The 17,141-nt window shown below is 38.8% G+C and overlaps 1 protein-coding gene across 1 annotated transcript in view; it reads left to right on the top strand.

The window, feature by feature from the left end:
- The window catches only part of ADAMTSL3 (ADAMTS like 3), a 168,985-nt gene that overhangs the window by 90,852 nt on the left and 60,992 nt on the right, over positions 1 to 17,141 (top strand). Inside the window, exons 7-8 of the mRNA XM_041468945.1 lie at positions 5,634 to 5,760; positions 13,524 to 13,598. Of these exons, the coding sequence (XP_041324879.1) occupies positions 5,634 to 5,760; positions 13,524 to 13,598 (202 nt within the window). The remainder of the gene's footprint in view (positions 1 to 5,633; positions 5,761 to 13,523; positions 13,599 to 17,141) is intronic.

Below are 17,141 nucleotides of genomic sequence, written 5' to 3'. Positions count from 1 at the left end.
TTTTCTGTTTTCATTTTGTTAAACCAAATCACATTAATAAAGGGCATTACTCCCTGACACTGAGCTGCAGTCCCTCAAGCAAACATAGAACACTGCAAAACAGAAGCTTACCTGATAATTTCAATGGAATCACTGACAAATGAGAGTCTGTATCAATAATAAATTTCTTAGTCAGAGTAGGAAATTATTTAGTATTTAACAAATACATTGCTGAATATTTAAATGACATGTCTGCTAAAGAGCTTAGTCTAAGACATGGTAGATAGAAAAATAATGGCAGCTTCAGTTTTAATGTTTCATAGAATTTATGTATCTGTCACAAATAAAAATTGCAGTGATTTATTCTTTTGTGGCTGCTTCTATTAGGAGAACTCAGAATATTTGTTTTTTCTGGCTATACCTGGATCTTTGGCTCCAGAGGACCCTAGAAGGGGGAAAGCTCACTTTGAAAGAGAAATATTATTTATAATTATCTACATTTCTGGATATGATTTCATGCTTTTGATAACAATAATGACACTTAACACTTACATGATGCTTGTTATGCAGAGATGTCTGGTTTTACTCATCTCTGAAATAAATATTTTTATTTTATAAAGCGTAGGTTTATCTTCAGCTTATTTATTTGAAGTATATAATCTTGAGTCATTGGCATTCCAGAAACCCTTTTGAATAATTGAAATGTAATATTTTTATAACTGACAAATCACTTCTGTAGAATGAGTTCTACAAAAAAGTGGTGCTGTGTCTGTTTTGGGAGTGCCTGCAGCTGGAGGTGAGTCCAGCTGAGGTAATGCCACATTTCAGGGGGGCTAAAGCAATGGTCTCACAAGCAAATGTTGAAATTTTAAAACCTGATTCTGTATTGGACTCTGCACTGGCAATTCTAGTCCATGTTTGTATTTATACTTATGAAGAGAAGTCTCTGAAAGGATGGAGGGAGGGTATGGGTGGGGTTTGCCTTGTTTTTCACTATGATGCTTTTTTACCATGTTGGAATTTAAGTTAAAATTCCATCACCTTGCAGTCCTGTCAATTTTCTTATCATGCTTAATTTTAAACATCTTAACAAAGGAAGCCTTTTGAATTTAACAGATTATTCTTGGACCTTCACAAATCAAAATTAACATGCTACATTAATTTCTTTGTTTAAGTCCAATTCCTCAGCTGAAACACTACTAATTGAATATGACCTAAAGAAACAGTTTTACATGGGCTTCTGAGTGATTTTTGGATTCATATTTGCAAAAATATTTGTAATGTTCCATAGTCACGTTTAACATATCAGCAGTGATTTTCTTCTTCTCTTTCATCTATATTACTGTATTTTATATCCTGACCTTTTGCTCTTCCTTTGCCTTTCTGAACCTACATGAACTATTCTAAGCATGCTCCAAAGTATTTCACACCCTTCAGGACTGTCTTTCACAACAGCACTGCCATGCTGAGGTTTGTTGAAGCAGATGAGTGCTTTTGTTCTCTGCTTAACCAGATGCTTTCTATCTGAGCTGCTTGTGAGAAAAGTAGATGTAATTCTGTAAATGAGATAATTATTTTTCTTTTTTTTTCCCCCCTTTGTAAGAACAGACAAGTAACATATTCAGGTTGTGCCCAAAATTAGTAATGGATTGGAGACCTGTTTCTGAAAATAATCCTGCCATATCTATATTAATTGATACCCCATCATGGACAATTTTATAAATTCACATACTGCTCATTTCCTCAATACTCTTCTTATATTAAATTTCTACTTGCTGTTTGTTTTGTTACATATTGGTGAATATTCTGCCTGCTGTCTGGGGAGCTCAATTACAGCCTGGTCATTACAGTACCTTCATCATTTTTTGGGATGATGATATTTATGATTACAAATTTCTTAAATTTGCTGGGTCCCAACCCTTTCATTACACAGTTTGTGTTATCACTTGTTTCATTTATTCAGCCTATGTTAAAATCACCTAATATTATTTCTGACTATGCCCTAAAAGCCTGCAGATGTTTTCCCAGTCTGCCTGTAATATTTTCAGCTGATCCCTTTGCTCTGTAAACAGCAAGCAATGTGGGGTAAATTAATCCCACAAAATGCCTTAATTGTGAAAATCATCAGCCTCTTTGGCTGGCTGAGGTGGAGGAAGGCTGCTCTCATTTATCATTTTCTTGTCCTGGTTGCAGCTTTATTTGCAAATAACAAAATTTACTGTCTTCAAAATGTTTCATCAAGCACTTTTTTTTTCCTCTCCAGTAGTTATTGGCTACAATATGAACAGTTTAAAATCATAATATTTTGTGTCAATGCCATATGCTTTTGAGACCCTGTTTCCAATGCTGTACCTTACATCTTCCTCTTCTGGGGAGATCTGTGGCTGTTCAGCTCACCTGACACATACCTGATCAAGGGTTTACAAACAGGAAAAGAAAGGCTGGCTCTAGACTCTGAGGTTTAAAATATGTCCCATTCCAGTGTTCACTTATTAAGATTCCTTCTTGAATTAACTCTAAATTTGTGGCTTGTCTCTTAAAAACCTGTTAAATTTTTGGGTCCTTCAAGTTAAACAAAATCTGGGATTCTATGCTCACTTCAAGTCAAAATTGTGATTATAATTTGAGTTGTTTTCTAGATTGTGTTCCCAGATATCATTGCTTGATATTCATATTTGTAACAGCTGATGTAAACATAATCTGGGAAGGAAATCTGCAGAGGGTGAATGCATCTAGCTGAACACACCACCTTTGCTGTCAGGGGAGCTGTAAACCTTTTCCCACATCTAAGTCCCTTGCAGCTAGCGCTCCTGTTTTATTTCTGTGACATTTGTGTATTATTAAAAAATAAGCAATAATACTATATGAAACAGCCCTCTGAAGCATGCTGCTGTGCTGATTATCTCTTTGTACATTCTGTGTAGGACACAACAATGCCTTTTGTTTGCACAGTTGTGTAATTTTTGTTACATCCAGTGGGAGTTTGTTTTCACAGAAGCTGTGTGGATGAGCCCAGTCTGGATGTTTGTTATTGTCCTGTTGGGCCCTAGTGGGCTGGTCCTGCTCTGCTTGCTCAGTGCCCTCCTGCCACTAAAGACCTGCAGCATCTGTAGCCTGTAAATATGCAAGAGATTAAACTAAGAAAAACGGGAGTTTCCACACAGGGTATCAGAATTTGCACCTTATTTTTCCCTTTGAAATTAATTGATGAGTGAATAAACAGATTTTTTTTAATATTTAGAAAAGGAGATTGCTGTATGAAATGGAGATGTGTTTGAGGCATAGTGGTTAGGTTACACTTGCAGTGATACAACTTACCTCCATGTTCTAGCAGTGTCTTTATGTGCATAAGAGCAGAAGAATCAGTGAAGGGCAGTAACAACTTTAAAAGTCTTCCAAATAGAAATATAGACTCAACCACTGGTATGGTCTCCATCACTGCACCATCTGCATGCTTCACAGACTTTAGGAGATTAATTCATGCAACATCTCTGTCAGCTGGAGTTCTGCAGTTAGATCTCTTCCATGGATTGGAATGGAAAAACACAGGAGTTTTCAAAGGTCAGAAAACAAAGTCTGTTGTGGAGCTGGGAACTGAAAGAGTTGTCAATGCTGAGGCAAATGTGTCTGTCGAGCACATTATTATTACTATATCCCATGAAATTTCATCTGCTTTCTGATTCACAGAGTGGTCCAGTCAGTTTCTGTTTCTTAAATGATGTTTTCATTCATTTCTCAATGTTAATTGTTTATAAAGTGCAAAGATAGACTTGTTTATAGTCATTTGTTTACAACCTTTTAATGTTTTTCTGGGTGTCAGTAATGAGCCCAGAGCTAATGCTAAAGACAATTTCAAGTGCAAATACTTTAATCTGTAATCCATGCCTAAATTACAGTACAGTGTTCCCACATGCCTTCTGTGTGGTAAATAAGCACCTGATGTTCACACATGTGTACATTTGCATTTGTACAACCAAGTTTTTGTTAAAACTGAAATTATTTACTGTTAGTGTTAAGTGGCTTCTATATTTTTAACATTAATTGCTTGCTGGGCTGGAATTAAGGTCCCCTTCAATTGCAGGAATAAAATAATTTCCTGCTGCTAAGGTAGGTTTCTCTGGTGAATCTGAAGCCCTTAGGGAGGAGATGTCCTTGAGAGTCTTCCCTGCAGGTCTCTCAAGTGAAGGACTAAACTGTCCCCATTAATGCCCTCCTCTAAAGGGAATTCAGGCTGTAGGGAATTGGGAAAATAAGGGAAAGGGGACGAAGGGGGAGGTGGGGCTGCTTTGTTTTCTTTTCCACAGCCATGTGAAACTTTGAGATTGCATTTTTCCGTGTTTGGCAGTGGATGTGTGTGATTTGTGTGTCTGTGTGTGTGTGTTGACTCAGACTGGAAGACCCAGCCCTGCCTCTTACGTGTGGACTGGATCCTCACCTCTCCAAGGGGATCGTGTGTCAGCTCTGGCACAGCACAGATGCAGGATCTTGGCAGCTGAGACTGCCCCTTCCAGGCATTTTTATATAGGAAGAGGCGTGTGCTGGCCAGTTTCAGAATTCTAGCACTGCTTTTAACTCTGAGTTTCCAGAGGATTTTCTACCCATTTGTCGGTTTGGATTTTTGTTAAATATGTACATCCATGACAAATTAGCTGCCCTTCTCAGGGATATGTGAATGTAAGAGGCAGGTAGGCTGACTTGAGAAAACTTGAAGCTGGAGATCAGCTTTTTACCACGTTGTTGAGCATTTGGTACTCCCTGAAAAACTCTTCTATGAAATAGTGGAGAGTAAGATAGGTGAGGCCAAATATTTATCTTCCATTCATCAGGAAGCTGCTTTTAGTCAGTTTTTGTCTATTCTTTGTCTTTCCATTCTCATTCCCATCTTTCTTGTGGAGATGACTGATATGCAGAAAAAGAAAAACCTGGAAAAATGTTTTCATTATAATTTGGAGGGTTTTCAGTTGACAGGGCTTTTTTTTTAAATTGCTTTTTGAATTTTTGGCAGTGTTTAAGTTTGGGTGTTTTTATAATAATCTTTGGAAAGTTTTATAGAATGGGTCTTATATTCATAAACCAGAAAAAATTCAAAGGTGAGAAATGAATTGTCCAAGTTTTTTTAAAATCTGGTTAGCGAATGTGTATGCAATTGACACTGATGTTAATGGCAAATAGATCTGCACAAGTGCCAGCTAAATTCTGAATGGCCAAGACACTAGAATGTTAGCACTGCCCTCAACTCCCTGTCTGTGAAGCTGAGGGCTGAGTGCCCTTTAAATTTTTAACTTAGGATAAATGCAATTAAATAATCCTTCTCAGACATAATTAAACAGGTGATGAAAACCAAACTGTAAATAACATAGTTATGCCTTGTGTTGGAAAGAATAATGCTCAATGGTATTCATTCACATAAGTAGTGGGAAGCGGATTCATGTATTTCCTATGCTTGAATAGCTTCATATATCAGTTGTTGTGGTTCATCATTAAAATCATGGAAATGACAGCATGCTTTAAAATCCTAAATGGCAAGATATGCTTTGATAGAATGAGGCCAACTCATAAAATCAAAAGGATAACATAATAAATAAAATTCCAGAAACCTGAGCATGTCTACTACAGCTTTGCCCTCCTTCTGACTGTGGTGTTGATGTTGGCAGGCAGTGGGCTGTGATCGACAGCTTGGGAGCAATGCCAAGGAAGACAACTGTGGAATCTGTGCAGGAGATGGCTCAACATGCAGGCTTGTGAGGGGACAAGCTAAGGCACATGTCTCACCAGAAAAAAGTAGGTTGCAAATTGATCCTATGGTAATTTATCCTTGACTGTGTTTTCTGCTTCTGTATTAGCATGCATATTGCAGTGACCTTTTAGCCATATACTTGTTTGCACTTTTACAAAGCTACTTATTCTGAAGTCTGTGCTAGATTAGTCTAGTGAAATTCCGTGAGGGATACCACACATTAGGGTATAGCTAGGAAAGAATTTGAGATATGCATTTTTTTAATAGAGCTACTCAATTCATTCTATCAGGAATAACCATCAAGATGCACATCTTATTTTAGAGGGTATCCTCATGTTGCAGTATATGTGATGCTGCAGCAATGTTATTAATCCATGGAAACATCTTATAGATGGTTTTATGGAAATATGGAAATAGTGGCCTGTGCTTATAAGTACCTGGTTTTCAAATTAACTTTGATTTTTTTTTTTTTTGGTGGTGTCTGATAACAGCTGAACTTCAGGGGCAAGTTACTACTTGTATGGTACAAAAAGCACAAAATGAAAGGGACTAATATTTCTATCTCTTTTCTGTTTGGCTCAAATTTCACCATTCTTTCTCAAAATAATTAACATCTTACTGGGAGTAACTCTGTAGGTCTCAGTAATATCGAAAATATAAAATATAAAAGGGGAAGGGTATTGGAATTAGACCCTTACTGGAGTCTGAAGACTCTGGCTATTTTGATATGCAGGCAAAGTTTTCCAAACACCCTCTGGCACTGGTGCTCTCCACCCTCACAGATGATGCTCCCTGGAATCTCACAGCACATGTCCCATGTATTTTTCCTATGAATAGTTGCCTCACGTAATTTTTTCTTTTTCTGAACTCACATGGTGTATTTGTCACATGGAGATGGGGCCTTTGGGGTTAATTACCTTCCTGCAAAGTCACCAGATAGAAGGGTGCTCTTAAAGTCAGTGCTCAAAGTTCAAATGCAGCCAGCTTTTCTTTTTAATGGATGAAGCCCCTGCCTCTGACAGCTGCATTTATTTTAATATTGTATTTCAGCCCGCAAAGATTTCACTTCTGCACGGATTTTGAAAGAGCTTTGTATATTGAATCATACTAAAATATTATTGTAGTATATATAACTATTTCCATGGGTTTTTTAATGGCACTGTTTGCAATATGCTTCAGTTTGGATCTAACTTGGAGCAGTTTGTTTGCTACCTCAATGCTCATTGCTTTGCAATGTGGTGTCTTGTACTGCCCTGCAGGGCTGTTGGGTGCCACTGTGCAGGTGCTTAATTCTGTGGTATTGTGGCTCAGGTAAGAGCTGACATCACTTGGTGGAAGGTGTCCCACTGCCTTGAAGAATGCCCATGGTTCATTGTTTCCTCTGTCGTAACTCAGTGTCTCTTTAAGAGTCTTCTAAAATTAAAGACCAAGAAAGACTATTCTGAGGAAATATGTCAGTTTTGCCAAGTTTTGGGTTTATCTTGCTCTGCAGTAGGCTGGATGATATGAATGAATTACCACTGGCATAAGCAAAACAGTACACATGCTACTAAATTCAGAACTTGATGTTTTTCTTGGTTATTGTGATGGTGCCAAAATATATTTTTGGTCAAGTTGTTCAGCACTATGCAATGGGTTCCCTATAATCATCCTGTGTGTGAATGAAATGTGGAAATAAAGCCATCCTTTCTTTGTGGTAAAATATCAGTGAAGGGAGGCACATTATCTTCCAAAGAGTCATTTGGAAGCTTTCAGAACTAGTGTTGAGAAAATATCGACACATGACAGAAATGTATTTAAGAGGGAGCTTAAGGCTGTGAGCAGGATGTAAATTTTACTGTTCAATGAAGCAAATTAAAAAACTGGAAGGAAAGAAAGAGCCAAAGATTTTAGTATAAAAAAGAGGCATAAGGGAAACTAAAGTGCTTGGTTATCTTAGCCCTTATTTTAAAACAAAGAAATTTAGGATTTGATAGCAAATGATTTCTCATGAAGGACTAATTTTGTTTTATTATCTTTTTTATATGTTTTTACATTAAATTAATGTCTTTGATCAGAAAGTTAAACAGCAGTGAAAGGGAGCTTACTGCTTTGCAAATATGAAAGGAGCAATTATTTCAAAAGTTTATTTTTTCCACTAACACTTAATTGCCTTTGAAAGACAAAGTAAGTTAAACTTCTGTCAGGAAGCCAGATTCTAACATTCTGGTAAAATGATAAAAGGTTTGACTAACGATATTCAAACAAAAAGTGTAATAGGTTGTAAAATGTACCATCCCACTGGGAAATGAGATATCATGGGCCTGAAGTTTCTAGTACTAAATGCATGGAACTCCCATTAACTTCACTGCACTTTGTGCACATGGAAAAATTGTAGGATTGGGCCCTCATATCTCCTTTCTGCACCATTGTTGACCAGAAATGGTAGAAAAATGTTCTGGTTCTGATACCAACAAAGAAGACAAGATGCTGGTTCAGTGGGGGGTGAAGTTGAAGGCATGGACTTGTCCCTGTTTGGCTTTATTTGATTCCCAAACTGCAAGACACTTGCAAGTTTTGCCTTTTGTAGTGTTTTCCTAAAGAGCTTCTTATAAAAGCTTTCACTGGTGATGGCTTTGTAACTGTTTGAATTTCCTTTCCATGTGCTTTATTTCCTATGGCACTTGTGTAATATACCATTGGTCACTTCTTCTCACATGATGTATGCCATCATCCCCAAGCATGCTTAACCAAAAACCTAATTTCACTTTGGTCATTTATCTAAACAGAGGCCTTTGGCACAGCTCCCTCTTGTATGTCATCAGCCAGCTCAACTTTGTGACAACTTCTTGCCTCACATTTTTTTCCCCTCTGAAATAAATATACATGGAGCTAGCAAGCCCAATTGTCAAGGTTGTCTGATACTTCATTTTATATGAAGGATTATTTGCCAAAATTAGACAGTCGTGTCAGTAACTTCTCATGCCAGGTGCTATGTGTTTTGGAGAAAATTCAGCCAAAACAGCTCAGCATATTCCAAGGACACAGAGGAGAAAAACATGTTGTTTCCCACTGTCAAAACATTCTTGAAACCTTTTATTTAATATGTCTTAAAATCCCCCAATTGTTGGACTTGATCACAGACCAGGGATTTGAAATTTGGCAGGCAATGATCTTCTGGTCATGGATAAGTCTTTTGCAATGTCTGTGAACATCAACACGTATTTTACTACAACCTTTACAAAAATCCCCAACCTTTTCCTTCAGTTTCAGTGGAATCTTCTTGGATGTTAACAGCTGAAATTTCTGAAAACTTATCCTTTTAAGTGTTCTCTAGCTTGTTACAAGTCCTGACTGCAAACAGATTGCATGTGTGTAGCCTCCTTAGAATACATTAACATGTTGCTCTTCCAGAAATAAGCCGTTAAAATTTTAACTTGAGGCTGCTCTTGCTTTCTGCTTTACTGTAGTGTGGACCAGGTGCCATGGGATGAACTTTGTGATGCCTCCTACCTCACATTCAGGCATTCAGAAGAGATTTGGTGGAGAGCTTCCAATCTCCTGAGCTTCAGACTTATGACAGGGAATGATGCGATCACATGAGGAGAGGGAAAGATGAGATGAGCTGAACAGAAAAATTTGCCATTAGTTCATGCAGTGAAGGAAAGGCAGATGTGAGAAGGTGGGTGGAGGTTGTGGGACTGGCTGTACAGACACACTGAGTCAAGGAAAGAGGAAGAGAAGACTGAGATTAGATAAGGAATCTGGGTGGGAGATGGAGTCAAAAACACTTGGAGAGGAAGGGGAAAAATCAGCTATCTGTGGAGCCAGAAGAGGGAATTGGGACTGGTTTGGCAGGAAAACTGTGTGTGGGGAGGGATAGAATGCCAATGCATTAGTGTTCCAGTATGGATAAGGAGCATGTTTTTGAAGAAAATTTCATCATGGCCCTAATATACTGTTCATCAGTTCACATCACAGAGTGGTCTTGCAGAGCATAAATTGGAATTTTTTGGATGAAGCTAAACCAGATGATGTGTCCCAGAAAAGCACCTGATGTTCTCCAGCAGCTATAGGACATCCAGTCCATGGAATCAGACTAGAATTAGTCCCAATGAGGCACCTGAAATTTTGTAGTGTGGATGCTGGGTCTTCAGCACCAACTGGTTCAGTCTAGACATCCCTTTATTTTGATTGGTTTAGCTGGGGCTATTATGGGTAGTATGAAGCTTCCTTCTGTACTTTCATGGTTTCTTTTGTCTTGAAGAAATTTCTTTGTAAGCACATTGGTTATTTCATGACTTATTTTGCACTGCATTTCTTTAAGATCCATTCTCTTGAGGGGCTGTTTACTGCATGTCTTTTATGTTTTCTCCAGTGCATGTATTTGGGTTTGCTTTCATTAGGCAGGTCAGCACAAAGCCCAGCAGCAGTGCCTTCTGAAACTATGCCTGATGCCCGAGTGGATGAGGGAAACCACTGCAATAAGGTTCCAAATATTTTGAGATTTTTAGTTCCTGTGTGCTGTAGTTGTTCCTGGATTACTCTTTGTATTTTGAGAGCATAAAGGTCTTCAATCAGAACCAGGGAACCAGCAAATAAGTTCTGAGCAAATACATAGAAGAAACACTTTTTATAGACCTGAAATAAACCTCTGACCTGCTATAAGAGGAGAGAGGGAAAAATCCCAACTGGCCCATATGTGAAACAGTAAATGGGTCCACCATGGCCCACATGGAAAAATAAATAAAACCTGCTGAATTGGATTGAGTTTAGGAATGTGGCTCCTTTATTTTGATCCTGGGGATTAGCTCCCAGTCTTACCATAGCAGGGAGTCTGATCTTGCTCTCATTGAGATCCAAGATCTAAATCCACATTAACACCATAGAAACAGGATCAAACCTTGACATCTAAAGTAAAAGTAATCTGGGAGCTTAATCAGCAAGTGCTGTGTTGTGTGCACACATTTCCTGAGAGAGTCTCTGGGTGAGAGTGGAGGGAGATGACTCCACGTGCTGCTGGGAACCCCTGTCCTGAAAGCAGTGTTAGAACAGAGACACAATATCTCACCAGCTTCTCAGTTTTTAAGGTGAGCCCTAATCTGAGCTCAGATGTTAGAGTCTAGTGTTTCTGCATGTTCCAGATGAATTTGGGCTAATTTGTTTTCATCTTTAGACAAAGGTCAGCAATTAACTTTCAAAGAAATACTGTAAGGGGAGAAAAAAGAGGTAATTGAAAATTCTCGGTATGGATTTCAGGGTAGCAATTTCCCCTTATGTTTTTGTAAGAGTTCACTGCTTTTAACAGTGTGGACCCTACTGATTTAATGGGAAATGTACAGCATAACCATTTTGAGTGGGTTTACAGAGCCTTGTGTTTCTTTAAGAATATGAATTACATTCAACTGAGAACCAGAGACCTTTGGAATATATAGTTTTGGAGCCAGACCTGGACAAACTTAACTATTGTTTCAAAGCTGTCCCTAGGAGGAGGAGGAGTCCCTTATGGTCAGTTCTGTCCCGTTTCTTCCAAACCCTCATCTTTGTTCAGAAGTCCAAAAATCTCACATTTATTTTTTCCTGTAATTTACTTCATCTCAAGGAAAGACTGCCCTAGGTCATAATTATCTCAGTCAGGTTACAAAAATCTCCTGCTGTCAGACTTCTTGACAGGTCTGTGGGCTGCAGAGGTTGCCTGCTGCTGCGGCGGCGAGCTTAGTCATCCCTAATGCAAATAAAACACTTTCTGGTAATATTGTCTCTGCCGCAGAGAAACACCAAATTTAGCACCCCCATGAGACTTTTGGACCATATCAGAGAGTGCTTCGGTGAGGGTGGAATGTCTGTAGTACTGCTAAAGGAATGTGAGGCATCCTGAAAAGGGATCTGCAGGGTCTGCCGGGGCCAGCGGAGCTGCCTGTGGGGAGGTGCAGGAAGCTCAGCAGATCGACCCTGTTGTTCTCCAGAGGAGCAGGGCTGCACATGTGTGCACATCTGCAAACCCAGGCTGTGTCTGTGCAGCACAGGCTGCCCTCGGTTCCTTCAGAGCAGCAGGTCATGTGTTCTGAACTGCTCATCATCTGACTTTCATTGGAGGTTTTGTGCTGTGACTGATCGTTGGTTGTTATCAGGATGGGACTCAATTCCCGACCAAGTAAGGACAGATGGGCCCCTCAAACCTGCTTTCTCTCAAGGACTGTCGAGCACATGTGAATTCAGTAGTTATTTCCTTACTTTAGAGATATACACACCCACTACCTCCTGGCTATCTTTAGCAATTCCTCTGATGAAAAACCAAGATGCAAAACGATATTAAGTGGTTCAGTAGTTAATGTTTTTTCCAGGACTCCTTAGTTGTATTATTATTTTACTGTAGTGTTTTTCACTCTGGTGGAATACACAAGAATGAAATTAATAAAGCTCATATTTTATTACATCCAAAATAAATTGTTATATTTAAATGTCCTTCCTAGAAATTGACGATATAAAAACTGTAACATAAGAAGGTGTTTATTTCAGAAAAAATAATTGCAGTATTTGCTTGAAGTATTCTGAACATTTGGCAGGAAATCATACTTATGCTAAGGAGATGTAAACCAGAAGCTGATAATTTAGCATCTACTATAAAGGGGTCCGGTTTAAGTGGAAAGAAAGCTTTTTAACCTATTTTTTTTAGTTAAAACTAAACTCAACTATTCTTCCTCTAAATATTTTATGGGTAATTCTGGAGCCAGTGTATCACTGACTTTCAACACACATTACTTTTTGAATCTGCAAAAAGGAACTTCCTGTGCACCAGCCACTGAATGTGCATTAGTTTCATCACCAAACAGAGCATCTTGTGCAGGGTGCAGCTGCAGAGGGCACGTGTGGCAGGGCTGCCTTGCAGAAACTACACAGTTGGGCCATGATGGAAATGGGTGGCAGCTCCTTGGATGCTTCTCTCTCCCTTTTGTGGATATCCCTGTGGATATCCCTTTTCTGAGAGCACTGCTTTTTTTGGCATGAGGGTATCTAGCCTGTTGATTTGACTGGTAACTCAGTTTGCTTGGGCAAATCACAGATTTCCTACACTTGAAATGAAAAGTAATAACTTTCTGCCTTTGTAAAATGCACTGAAGTAAGTGTGTTGCACATTTATATATGAAGAGGCTTTTCAGGCAGCCAAAAACTGTTTTGTATTGATATGTCCTGTTGGGGGCTGGTTTGGTTTATAGTTCATTTTAAATTGAGCCTCTTACTGGAAGAAATGATCTTATATGGTAAGTTAGATGCAGACACTGTTATAACATATACCTTATAGATATTATATATTTTCTCTTAACTGGTCTGTAATTGGTTAAGGGTTAGTGTTAAGTAGATGATTTATTTCCTGTAAGTCCTGCCACTTATTAAAGTTGTGACCTGCAGCAGGAAATGAGGTGTGGGCAAAATGAGACTGAACAGCTGCAGATTTTTGTAAGGGGGAAGGACTACTTAGCAGATTCCTTATGTCAATTCAGTGATTAGAAAATAAAACTAGGACAACAGAGTATAAATATGTTCCTAATACACTACTGACATTTCAGAGTTGTTATTGTTAATAGCAAATTATTTTCCAAGAGAAAGCAAGATTTGTAAGTCCATTTGTAGGTCTTAGTAGTTGCATGACATAGCAAACAGACTTGGTACCCTGTACTTAATAAAATAGCATATTATTTTTAATAGAAAAATTGTGAAAGCTGTGAAATATTTTCTTAGACACGTTTGACGGTTTTCAGTCTAATTATGTGATGTACAAATTCCCTGATGAAAGATAATTTCTAAACCAGTTCTTTAATCTTTGTAGGGGAAGAAACTGTGATTGCTGTACCACATGGGAGTCGCAGTGTGAGAATTACCCTGAAAGGACCAGCACACCTTGGTATGACTGAGCTGTTTTATGTATTTATACATAGGCAGAAAATAAAAACAGAACCTTGTATCTGAACTCACCCAAACTTTGGAAAATATGGGTAAGATCATGACCTCGATACCTTGATTGCTCTTCCCATCTTTGATATCCAGCCTGGAGATAGTCCTAGAGGACACTGGAAAGTTTACTTGGTAAAAGGAAATAGAATATATAGTGGTGGTTTCTATTCCTTCCATTTAAACGAACATAAGGCATCTCAAATACAGTACACTCTTAAACAACACACCAAAAAAACCAAAACTTCCAGAGGATTATGTGTGGAATCAACAACTCTTGCATAACTCAGCACCAGATTTCTGTTGAAGCCTCTGACAAGTGATCTAGGAACAAATGAAGCAGGGTGAACCACTACAGAAGTCCTGCTTCCATGTAATTCTTTTAGTCAGTGTATACCACCAATGAGGAACAGTTTGTTATTCTGCAAGAAAATTGTTTTTCTATATTTTTATAAGCTGATGGCAGTATTTATGGCAATTTCCTTATCCATAGACCTAGTTTGCCTAGAGAATTGATGGTTTCAATGGTAAGTGGTGCTGCTGCACCAAGCAATGAGATAAACTATTCATTTAAGTTTGAACAATTTTTTATTTGTGGAAGTGGCAGATGTAGTCTGGATCATAGAAATAAAAATAACTTAAGCTCTGAGATATGTAAACAGAAGTAAAAAATGTGTTTTATTTGAAAATTGCTCATCAGTTTGTTTGCTTTCAGAAATATATTGTCACATCCTTTCAAAGAAAAAAGCTGAAATCAAACTCCCTCTTCAGAACAGCTCCAGAGTGACAATAACTTCTAGATATACTACTTATATAAAAAAACCTACAAAGCTGAATTTATATTGAAATAAATAATATTCCTTTAAAACTGTTGGGGGGATGTGTGAAGGAGTGATCCTGACCAGTTCAGGTCAGGACTCTTGGACTTTCTTAAGTAGTTCTGCAGAAGAAAGTTGTTGTTTCAGCTTTGTATGAGGAAAAAGTACTAGATTGAGTGGCTCTTGGGGGATTTCTGGAAAGCTCCTGAGGAATGCAGCAGCAACTCAGTAACTGAGTACAGAGTGCTCCTGGCTTCCTACCCAGGGTGGTTGTGTAAAGAAGCTGTGGCTTGGCATCACCTTTGTTAGTTCACTCTAGCTGGACAGGAATTGTGAAATGTTCCTTTAACCACTTCCACCAGCACATCTGTTTGCAAATCTGCAAGGATTCTGACATTTTTTACCTAAAGTTAAAATTGCAGAAGTAAAAAACTACTGAGAGCTGTTGTGGGGAGGGAGGTGGGAATTGCTTCTGGCTTCATAGCCAGGTCTCCAAAGAGCTGATGCTCCAGAGGTGCTTCTCCACCTTCCCACTGTACGTGTTCCTGGGTGTTTGTCGCTTAACAGAAGATACCAAATGATCCTTTGCTGCAACTCCATCAACTTTTGTGTATAATTAAAGCCAGAATTTTAAAAAAATCACCTATTATTACAGGTTCCATTTGTCAGAGATGTTTTTCCTGGCTTGCAAGGAGTTGAATTTAACAGGTGAAGCAGGGACTACTTATTGTTAAAATTTTATACTGCCTCCTGTTGCCAGTATATATTTGTCCTTCAAGTAGAGTCAGCAGCAATAGCAAAAACTTGAAGAGCACTATGGAGTGTCTGGCACTTTTCCCTTTATCTTGTGTTCAGTGGGGCTTCATCCTGGGTTTATGATCTGGTCTTGTTCCAGGAAAGCACAGCTGCTGGACTAATCAAAAATGGAAATGCGGTTGGAGATGTAGCACATAACAGATTTGAAACAAATGCTCTGAGCATTGTTTTGCAACCTGCAGTTAGTGTTTGAGCAAGGACTGTGTTTCTTTGTAGCTGGTTATAATAAGTACTTTGTTTGTGTCTCTGGGCTCTTAAAGACAGGAGGCAGATTCATCAAGATGTTACTTTGTGTTTTTAACAAATATGGCCCCCCTGTACTTCTGCCTGCTTGGGTTTGGTGAAAGATTTGGTGGAAAATAACCAAGTAATTAGCACAAAAATGGGTCTGAATAAAATGTTTCATTGTGTTGGCTTTGTTTTTGATTTGGACTGTATCATGGCTTTTCTAGTAGTTGTTTTAAGAGCATTAGAATCAAAAGTAAGACTGAAAGTTCCCTGAAATTAATCCTCCAGCAGAAGAAACAGGAAAACCAGAAGCTAATATTTTTACAAGTGGCTAATGCTAGATAACTGAGTTCGTGAACTTAGGGAGGTTAAACATTACTGAAAGGAACTGAAATGTTTTTCTTTTTGTCAATTTTTTCTCTCCTCAGTGATTTGCATCATGTGACAGCCTTTAGCTGTGGGGTTGTGCAGATGCTCAGAGGAGCAAGGTGTTGCTTTTGCTTACATTTTGAGAGGAATGTTTTGCATTGTGCTACCTACAAATGAATCACAGAAAAGAAACAGCTTTTGGGCAGCACCATACTTGCTGTTTATTGCACTGGGAGCAGGAGCAGTTTCCCTGGGAACTCTTCCATGCATCTCTCTGCACAGGGAGGTACATCTCCCTGCAGTGGGTTTCCTGTGCCTCACTGCCCTGCTCCTTCCTGCCACCAAGAGAATGGGGGGCTTCAGCCATGGGGCTTCTGCCCACAGCTGGGCAAGACATTGGCCATTTTTGTCAAGGGAGGGAAAAACTAAACCCAGATAGTTATAGGTCTTTGGCACTGGTGATTGTCCTGATAGGAATGGAAACAGGTGATCACTCAAGAGAATTCTCTGTCCATGTCATTCTTCACATCTGCAGTCTTGAGGAATTGATTTAGGATGGGGAAGCTTACTCCTGAAGTCAAACTTCCCAGATCTTTAGTATAACAGGACTCTGCAGAACAAAGAAATATTTGGTGACTTATTTTCTTTAACCTTGTCATGAAACCAGCTGATCAAACCCCTGTTCTCAGTTACTTCTCTGAAATCAATAAATGAACAGTTTTATAGGGAGGAATTGCTCCCCAATAAGCATCATTATGTTAAGTATGTGTTAAATACACCAAATGCTTGGTGTCTGTTTTAGAAGCCTGTGCTGACAAGCACTAGGTACTATTGAGCAGGAATGCATGGCACCAGAGGTTATCCTTTGTGCTGGGGAACAGCTCCTCATGTCCCTGTGTGACACAGGGAAAATCTGAGCAGCTGTTCTGGGCTTCAGTGGTGTGACCTCCAGAGACACAGGCCATGGCTCCATGGCTGGACCTTGCAAATAAACACGTGATTTGCATCCACATCTCATGTACCTCTAATGTAAGCATGTCAGCTCTTTGGGAGTTACTGTCTTGTTAGTTGCAGAACAATATTCTTTGTTTCTGCTTAGAAAAACTTCAAAAATGTTTTTTATTTTAAAAAAAGATGGTTCAGAAATGCAGCTGAGGTCACCAAATAGAGGTTTTCATCATCTTTTTTCACCAGCTGGAGGCCTTGCCTTGTAATCTAAAATAGTACTTTTAAAAGAGTCCTGTACTCCTGAGGATCTTACTGAA

Source organism: Pyrgilauda ruficollis, unplaced genomic scaffold (genome assembly GCF_017590135.1).
Source record: "Pyrgilauda ruficollis isolate IOZ18807 unplaced genomic scaffold, ASM1759013v1 scaffold23, whole genome shotgun sequence".
Lineage (NCBI taxonomy): Eukaryota > Metazoa > Chordata > Aves > Passeriformes > Passeridae > Pyrgilauda > Pyrgilauda ruficollis.
The sequence above is the reverse complement of the archived record's forward strand: the minus strand, read 5'-3'. Positions and strand labels throughout refer to the sequence as shown.